This window comes from Hirundo rustica, unplaced genomic scaffold (genome assembly GCF_015227805.2).
Source record: "Hirundo rustica isolate bHirRus1 unplaced genomic scaffold, bHirRus1.pri.v3 scaffold_120_arrow_ctg1, whole genome shotgun sequence".
NCBI classification, from domain to species: Eukaryota; Metazoa; Chordata; class Aves; order Passeriformes; family Hirundinidae; genus Hirundo; species Hirundo rustica.
Genome location: NW_026690214.1, coordinates 90,898 through 100,368, shown reverse-complemented (window position 1 = coordinate 100,368; position 9,471 = coordinate 90,898). Strand labels below are relative to the sequence as shown.

General features: G+C 53.8%; 1 protein-coding gene across 1 annotated transcript; it reads right to left on the bottom strand.

Moving 5' to 3' along the window:
• Positions 1–3,398: 3,398 nt before the first annotated feature.
• Positions 3,399–5,924, bottom strand: LOC120747627 (olfactory receptor 14A16-like). Its single transcript, XM_040053645.2, has 2 exons — positions 5,910–5,924; positions 3,399–4,371 (listed from the first exon to the last, which is right to left on the bottom strand). The coding sequence occupies exon 2, from the start codon at positions 4,346–4,348 to the stop codon at positions 3,416–3,418; it is 933 nt and encodes a 310-aa protein (XP_039909579.1). The 5' UTR covers positions 4,349–4,371; positions 5,910–5,924; the 3' UTR covers positions 3,399–3,415.
• Positions 5,925–9,471: the final 3,547 nt, after the last annotated feature.

Below are 9,471 nucleotides of genomic sequence, written 5' to 3'. Positions count from 1 at the left end.
GCGAGCTTCCCCCTGAAGGGGGAGGTGGGGTGTGGGGAGCAGTAGGACCCACTCGATGTTACCTGTTCAGCTGACCAGGAGGAAAAGGGCCTGACCTGAACAAAACTGGGATTTATATGGGTACTGCCCAAAGTCGCATTCAACATTCTCAGTGGCCAAAGCAGATGCCAATATCTCTAACTGGATTCTGATAGGTCCTTGTCCTTTCTAAAACTATTTCTAGGGTCCTGACAGGGTAACACTTCACATTCCTCCCTAACTAAAAACCAAACTGTGCTAACCCATGACAGTGACCTTTAGGCTTTGCAGGGCTCAGGCACAGCGGCTGTGACAGAGTCAGGGCTGAGGTCACACTCTGTGGGCTGGGGCAGAGCCCAGCCAGAAATGACCTGAGATGGGCTCAAATACAATGATGGGACCATGGCCAGACCCTCATGTTCTTCAGTCCCACCTCACATCATTGCCAGGGGCAGAGAAAGGGACAGGTGACTTCTCAGCATGGGTCACAGGAAACGTGGGTCACCAGAGCCCTTCCCAAAGTGGCAATGGCCCATTAACAGAAGATATCTCCCTGGAGGGAGGATGGGTCATGGAAGAGATCAAGAACACTGCCCCATTTGGTTTTAACAGCTGGCCCATTAAGAGAAGATCCCCCTCAGAGATATGAGGGATGGGTCATGGAAGAGATAAACAACCTGCCCCAAATGGTGTTCACAGATGGTAATAGAATACATTTTTTTGGTTAAATCTTGCATTGCAAGACAGGGCTTGAGGCTCCTTGCCCAGGAGCTCTCAGGAATTCCTCAAGGCTACTGAGATAACAACAGGACTACAAATAAGAACCAAGAGCCTGAGAAACTGTTTACAAACAACGCAAAACTTAGAGGACACACAACATGATGATGGACGCTTGACCAAGTAGGTGTCCTGAAGGATGTGTGCCTGCCTTGTGAACAAGTGGCTCAGCCAATTGAGAGGCACCTGTACGTGTGGACAGTAGAGCTAGAATCCATAACTGGAGTTTAACAAAAACAAAATATATAATAATATATATATATATATATATATAAAAATATTAAATAAACTACTTCTGCTAAAATCATATTGATTCTGCTATTCAGTTGCCCAGTGCTTCCCCTGCACTGGAGAGGCTCTGCAGGACTGACAGGATGGGCTTTGGGGCTGTGAGGAGAAGCTGAGGGACCTGGGCTGCTGGACCTTCTGGAGAGGAGGCCCAGGGCTCATTCTGCAACTGCTGCAAGGGTGGTTTCAGAGAATCACAGAATCAGCAAGGTTGGAAAAGACCTTGGACATCATCAAGTCCAACCTGCACCCTGACACTGCCTTGACTCCCTTGAGACTCCTTTTCTCCAGGATAAACAACTGACAGGCTGGGGACAGAGTGGCTGGACAGCAGCCAGGCAGAAAGGGACCTGGGGGGACTGATGGACAGCAGGCTGGACATGAGCCAGCAGTGTGCCCACATGGCCAAGAAGGGCAATGGCTCCTGGCCTGGATCAGGACAGTGTGGCCATCAGGAGCAGGGCAGTGATTCTTCCCCTGTGCTCAGCACTGGTTGGGCAGCACCTTGAGTGCTGTGTCCAGTTCTGGGCCCCCCAGCTTAGGAAGGACATGGAGGGGCTGGAGTGTGTCCAGAGAAGAACAACAAGGCTGGTGAGGGGTCTGGAACACAAGTCCTGTGAGGAGAGGCTGAGGGAGCTGGGGTTGTTCATCCTGGAGAAGAGGAGGCTCAAGGGGGACAAGGCAGTGTCAGGGCACAGGTTGGACTTGATGATGTCCAAGGTCTTTTCCAACCTTGCTGATTCTGTGATTCTCTGAAACCACCCTTGCAGCAGTTGCAGGATGAGCCCTGGGCCTCCTCTCCAGAAGCTCCAGCAGCCCAGGGGCCTCAGCTTCTCCTCACAGCCCCAAAGCCCATCCTGTCAGTCCTGCAGAGCCTCTGCAGCTCCTCCTCCTTGCCCAGAACAGGGAGCCCCACAGCCAGACACAGCAGCCCAGATGTGCCCCCCTGGCCTGTGGCGCCTCTGGCAAGGGAGCAGCACGAGGCACTGCAGGAGCCTGCAGACAATTCCTGAAGCACTTGGAGGATGATCCTGTTCCTGAAGGGACATTCCCATGGTGCCACATCAGGAACTGAAGTGGAGAGTGAGGCCAGAGTGGAAAGGGCAACAAGGGATGGGCTGTTTGCAGGGGAAGGAACAGGGGTGGGTATTGGATGAAATCTGTAGCAGGAAGAGTAAAGAAAGCCAAAGTGAAGCTGAGGAAATGCTGAGGGCAGTTTGGGGGTGGCTGCCAGGCAGCCCTGGCTCTGAGCAACAACATCTGCAGTGGCACAGGAAACTCACAGCTCATGGGAACAAACTTTCTGGCTGACTTCAGAGGCCACCACAAACCTGAGTGGTTTCCCTGCTGTCCCCAGCCCTTCCTGGCCCCAGGGGCTGATGGCATTTGTGCTCACTCAGGTTCATCTCCCCACACCAACACCATGGGGGTGCTGACGCCTGCTCTGGGCAGTGCAAACAGGGGCTCCTGAGCCAGTGCTGCCGTGTCTGTGCCTGCAAGGATGCGGCACCTGTGTGAGCTGGGGGAGAGGCCAGGGCTGCAGAGGGGGGATGTTGTTGGCAGGTGCATGAGGACGCTCTGGGACGCTGCCCTGGGGTGTCCAGCGCAGTGGGGATGGATCAGCCCCTGCTCTGCTGCTCCTTCCCATCTCCCCCAGGGACCTTGCAGAGCCCCAGCCATGCTGTTTGCCCCCAGCCTGCCCACGGCCACCCTGGGGCTGCTCACGGGGCTTTTCTCTGCTGAGCATTGGCCTGGGTGTGTTCTGGAGAGAGCCTGGGCAAGGAGCCTGGAGCCCCCAGGCCCTGCCCTGAGGTGTCAGCGCTGCCCCAGCAGTGCCCATGGCCTGTCCCTGCTGCAGCCCCGGCACTGCCACCCCCAGCACTGTGCCCAGCCCCGAGAGCACTCAGGCCCCACAGCAACACCAGGGCCAGGAGGGCAGCGGGGCAGGGGCACGGGAGCAGCACTGGCAACAGCAAGTGCTGCTGCTCCTGGGCACAGCTGCTGTTGCAGCACTGATCTGCCCCCAGCTCTGCACACAGACATTGCTGCTGCAGCTGCAGAGAAGGGAACAAAAGGGGGATCTCTGCAGAAAACTTGGCTGACAAATCCTTTAGTTCATTTAAAACCACCAGGAGCACAATCCCTCATTGACACAGTCTGTGGCCACAGGGAAGGTGGAGAGAAACAAAATGAGAAAGGGCACAAGAAATTACCTTTCTTTGTGGACAATATTAAAAAAGTAGAACAAGGAAATGAAACTCCAATATGAAACCAACAAGAACTATTAAAGATTACTTTTATTACAAGTGATTTGCAGAAATTGGCCAGGAGTTTAATGTTTCTGAAACCATCCAGTCATCAGTCTCCACACTGCAGCCTTGAGCTCCTGGTTCCTCAGGCTGTAGATGAGGGGGTTCAGGGCTGGAGGCACCACCGAGTACAGAACTGACAGGGCCAGATCCAGAGATGGGGAGGAGATGGAGGGGGGTTTCAGGTAGGCAAACATGACAGTGCTGAGGAACAGGGAGACCACGGCCAGGTGAGGGAGGCAGGTGGAAAAGGCTTTGTGCTGTCCCTGCTCAGAGGGGATCCTCAGCACAGCCCTGAAGATCTGCACATAGGAGAAAACAATGAACACAAAACAGCCAAGAGCCAAACAGGCACAAATGGCAAGAAGTCCCAGTTTCCTGAGGTTTGATTGTGAGCAGGAGAGCTTGAGGATCTGTGGGATTTCACAGAAGAATTGGCCCAGGGCATTGCCATGGCACAGGGGCAAGGAAAATGTATTGGCTGTGTGCATGAGAGCATTGAGAAAGGCACTGGCCCAGGCAGCTGCTGCCATGTGGGCACAAGCTCTGCTGCCCAGGAGGGTCCCGTAGTGCAGGGGTTTGCAGATGGACACGTAGCGGTCATAGCACATGATGGTCAGGAGGAAATACTCTGCTGACATGAAGAATAGAAAGGAAAAGAGCTGTGCAGCACATCCTGTGTAGGAGATGGTCCTGGTGTCCCAGAGGGAATTGTGCATGGCTTTGGGGACAGTGGTGCAGATGGAGCCCAGGTCGGTGAGGGCCAGGTTGAGCAGGAAGAAGAACATGGGCGTGTGCAGGTGGTGGCCGCAGGCTACGGCGCTGATGATGAGGCCGTTGCCCAGGAGGGCAGCCAGGGAGATGCCCAGGAAGAGGCAGAAGTGCAGGAGCTGCAGCTGCCGCGTGTCTGCCAATGCCAGCAGGAGGAAGTGGCTGATGGAGCTGCTGTTGGACATTTGCTGTGGCTGCACATGGGGACCTGTTCATGGATAAAGGACAGTGACAAGTCAGCAGAGGCTGCTTTGAGCCAAACCTGGGCCATTCCCTGTAGACTGTCCTGCTGTGACTCTCCCACCCTTGTTCCTGCTCTGGGAAAACCTTCACCCAGGTCCCTGCCTGAGCTCCAGTTGTGCTGTCTGAGTGTGCCAGGAGCAGCCAGGCCTGTGCGTGGGGGCTCTCCAGGAGCCATCCCTGCCCCTGCTGCCCTGGGTTTGTGGCCATGTGGCAGAGGGACAAGGCTGGATATTCAGGATTTGTCAGTGGAATCACTCCTAATGCAGAAAGGCTTGTTGCCATCTGCACTCCCACTTCTAAAGGGCATGGAGAGCAGGAAGGAATTTTAGCCATTATTTTCCTGCCCACACATCATTCCTGGTTCTCTGAGGTCAGAAAATCCCCAGCATTTCTGCTGCACTCAGATTTTGCCACTGAGAGATGTGAGAGGCAAAGGATTCCCTGTGGCTTAGGGAAGGTGAGGGGCTGGATGGGCTTTTTCCCAACTTCCCTGGGTTTGCAGCTTTGGCTGCAATCAGAGCACAGTCACACTCCCGTGTCACCCTGGGATAAACCAGACCCTGCCCAGAGCAGAGGGATCCCTGAATGTCTCAGCCTCTCCAAAGGTCTCTGGGCAAGGGCTCAGCACCCCCTTCTGCCAAGGACACTCACAGCTCCCTTGGCAAACCCAACAGCATTTCCTCAGCTCTGGCATCTCTGCACTTCCCTGTGGCACATTCAGGGAACTCCCAGAGGCTCTGGCACAGATTTGCAGCCAGGAGGGCAGCTCAGAGCTTGGAAGGACACAGCAAGGAGATCCCTGGGTGTGCCCATGATGGGATGTCAGGGAGGGGGCTCAGCTCATTCCCCTTTCCCATGGACTGCTTTGCCCACAGCCCCACAGGTCACAGGCAAGCTTGGACACCCCATTCCCATGGACACAGCTGCCTGGCAGCAATCCCAAGGGCAGTGCCTGACTCAGCTGCTGCAAATGCCAGAGCCTCCCTGAGAGCACCAGATGACAGTGACAAGATCAGGGGAGGGCAGAAACAAGAGAAGATGTTGTGGTGCTGTGCCTGGGAGGGCAGGGCAGAGACAGCCGGGCACTCAGGACAGTGTTCCCGTAGCCAGCTGTGCACGGCACCTCCCACACACCAACAGTGCCCTCCTGCCCCCAGCACTGCTCTGTTCAGCCCCCTCTCCTTCCCTGAGCATCTCCCTGTGCCTGGACATTTCCCTGCTGAGAGGAGCCTTGTCCCTGCCAGCGCTCACAGAGCCCATCCCACCCTCTGTGCCCTGGGCCCGGCCCTACAGAAACCTGCCTGTCTGCAGGGCCCTGCCTGGGGCAGGCTCTGTCTGCAGTGGGCAAGGGCAGCTCAGGAGAGCCCTGCTGAGCCCTGCAAAGGTGATGCTGGAGCTGTCCAGGGCTGAGGAGTGGCTGAAGGCCCTTTAGGAGCCTCCCAGCAGAGAGACTGACCACCCAAAGTTACAGTTCTGGAGTCTCTGTAAATGTTGAAACATTACTTTGATGATCCTGTGTGTCCCTTTGAACTCAGAATGTTCTGCGATTTTGTGATTACAATTCCTGTTTTGCTTCTCTCATCTTCCTGTTGTCTGTAGTCAAAAGAGAAAAAAACCACCTTGTAACATCATTAGAACAGAAAAGTAAAAAATAGACATTAATTGAAGCTTCCAGGTGTCCCAGTGGGGATGAGGCACACCCAGGATCTGATTTTAAAATGTATTAATGTTGATTAATTAGGATATTCAACAGGAACATCCAATAGGAGATTCAATTGCCCCAGTTACACACACCTGGGTAAACCCATTGGAGTAGGACCAAGGACTTCTTTGTGCCCCTTTTTTATTTGTGACTGCTCACACTCTGGTTAAAAAAACAAAACAAAAGAAAAAAAGGTTCTTCTCATAGGTCCCCTTCCTGATAATAAGACTTTACAGTAGTTAAGGAATGTATTTAGAAACTTATTGTTCTAAAATCTAAGAGAAAGGGTAGGAAACATACTACAGTTAATTAAGGATTATATTTATCTAAGTATGTCATAGTAGTTCAATGGAATTAATTAAGGATTATAGATTTATAACTATATAATAGTAGTTAACAGATCTATGAATATATGAACAAATGTATAAAAAGCAAAAATCTTTTTGTCATCACCCCAAGTTTCCCATCCTTCTCCAAGCAGGAAATAGAAAACACTCTCAGGAAATCTCCTGATCTTTACAGCAATCCCAGGCTTACCTTCTTTTGGCAAGTGTCCTCCGGAGCTGTGCCCAGGCTGGTCTGGAGCTGGGAGCAGCCCTGCCCCACACAGCACCTCTCAGCAGCAGCACCTGCCCTGCTCAGGGCGGCTCCTTCCCCCCACAGCTTCTCCCCAGCGCTGGCAGCAGCTCCCCGGGCCAGCTGAGAGCTGTCCCTGGCAGGCAGCAGAGTCCCTGGCCCAGCACAGCGCCCTGGGCTGCAGCACCCTGCTCTGCAGGACAGCCCTGGGCACCCCTGGCTGCAGCCCCGGCTGCTCAGCCCTGCAGCAGAGCCGGGCAACAGGGAGCTGCCCTGGGCTGTGCCTCGGCTGCTGCAGCAGGGACACCCAGCCCTGCCCTAGGGCCACATCCCTGCCCTGCAGCACCTCGGAGAGTCCTCCTGGAAGGGCCTCAAAGCTGTGGGATGTGCCAGCTCCAGGAGATCCCTGCAGGAGCTGCAGCTTCTCTTCCCCCAGCCAGAGAGTGACTGTTCCCAACCCTGTGAGGATTTCTCCTCTAGTGAGCCCTGAGTGAGCTCTGCTCTGTGCTGCCAGCCCAGGCTGAGTTTCACCCCTCTGTGCCTGTGTGCTGTGCCCGGGCTGGCTGCAGGCAGTGCCCCAGCCCTGCTGGGCTGTGCTCAGGAGCTGCTCCTGGGCAGAGCTGTCTCTCTGCAGCGCTGCCCTTGCCAGGAGCTGCCTCTGTGCCAGGAGCCCGGCCCAGCTCATCACCACAGACACAGCACAAGGACTTTAATGACCCTCTCGGGGCTTTGTGCTGAGGCCCTGAACATCAGTCCCTGAGAGGGAGCTGAAGAAACCTCTCAAGAATTCCAAGTCAGAATCCAACTCCAAAGTTTCTTGAAAGTTTTAACAGGTTCCACTGAGGGACAGGACAGAGAAAGTGTCCCCAGGCCCTAGCCAGAGCAGAGAACTGGAGGCAGTGATGACAGGTGGGGACAAAGAGAAGCCAAGTCTTGGTGTCCTGGGGCACAGCAGCCTCTGTGCCACCAAGGGCTGTGAGGAGACACCTTGTCCTGAGGCCCTGGGGCCTCCTGGCACAGCCCCAGCAAGGCTGGGCACTGTCAGCCCCTTGTGCTGCCCTCAGCATCCCCCTCACATCCCAGTGGCCTCAAGGATCTGCTGGAAGGAGTCCCTGGGGAGCCTTGGTCAGCAATGGCCCTGGGGGGCTCCTGAATGCTCCCAGGGACTGCAGGTTCTTCAAAGGACTTTGGGTTTTGCTTTTGCCTTGGAGTCTCTGAGAGGTTTGAGCAATCATGGCCTCCAATTATCTGCTGTAATTAGTCCCTTGAGAGGCTTTGTCAGTAATGGCACTCAGTGGGGCTCATTATTACTTCTAGGTACTTCAGTTATTTTAAGGTACTTGGTGTTTCCCCTTTAAAATCTGACTTTATGAGAGCTGTGTGCCATCATGGCCTCCAATTATCTGCTTTAACAAGTCCCTTGGGATTCTTAGTCAATAGAAACACTCAGTGGGGCTCATTAATACTTTAGGATAATCAAGGTTTATTAAGGAACTTCTTTTTGACACTGAGTCTTAGAGGTTTGGGCAATCATGGCCTCCAAGTATCAGCTTTAACAAGTTCCTTGAGGTTCTTAGCCTGTAGCAACACTGAGTGGGGCTCAAAGTATACTTTGAGATACTCAAGGTGTTTAAGGTACCTTGGATTTTCCTTCCCACACTGAGTCTCTGAGAGGTTTTTGTGCAATTTTGCCCTCCCATTCTCTCCTTCATGGACTCCAGGAGGAGCCTGTGTTGGGGATGGACCTCTGTGGGACCCACTGATGCATCGAGACACTTGGGGTTTTTCCTCTGACTTTGACTCCTTGAAAGGTTTGTGCAATCTCCTCTCAGGCCCTGAGGTTCCAGGGCTCAGCACCACAGGGCTCATTAGGATCAAGCAAGTCCTGACAAACCATGGCTGTGCCTTGATTTCCCTCTGGTCTGCTGCAGTTCATTAGGAAATCTTTTTTCCTAGAGTTATGGACAAATATTTCGAAGAGTTTCTAATATATATACATTTCTATTTTCAAGGGTGACTTTTTCTCTGGAGCAGAGGTGATTGCAACATTCAGTGACTGATATTGACCCAGGGTCTCTCCCAAGGAGGTCTGGCCTGCTCAGAGAGGCTGTGCCTTGAGGTCTGGCCCGGTGTGGACAACGTTGCTCCACATCCCCAACCCCATTCTGTCTCTCCTCACTCACCTGGGACCTGCTTGGCTTGAAAAACTGGCTGCACTCAGGCAAAGAGGGGATTTCTTCCTTTATTAGGAATCTAAAACTCCTAAGTCTCAGGCAATCTCCTCAAGTGTGTGCCAAGCCCAAGGTGCCACCAAGGAGGTTCCCCTTCCCCAAGGCAGAACCATGCAAGGAATGTTTTAGACACATGGGAAGTTCTACAATAAACACAAATCCAGAGTTGGCTGAAGGCAGAATTAGACCAACTCCTGAAAGACAGACAAGCTTTGAACTCCTTGCAGCTCAAAGCTCCAGGTGGGTTGTTGGGAGGTGTGTGAGTGAGCCAAGAGTGAGGGGAAGGGAAATGCAGAGAGCCCTGGAAGTGCTTGTGTGCAGACAGGCTGTGGGGAAGGGCCCTGCAGCCCTGCCCTGGGCCAGGAGTGAGGGTGGATCATCATCCCAACCTGCCCTGGGCCATTGCAAGGGGCTGTGGCCATGGACACTGCACTGACCCCACTGCTGGCTTTGGATCCCTCATCCCTTCAAGTTCCCTTGGAAAGCAGCCCAAGGACCCATTTCTGCAGCCAGGTTTCATGGCTGGGGGGGATGTGGGGGGCTGCAAGTGGTGAAT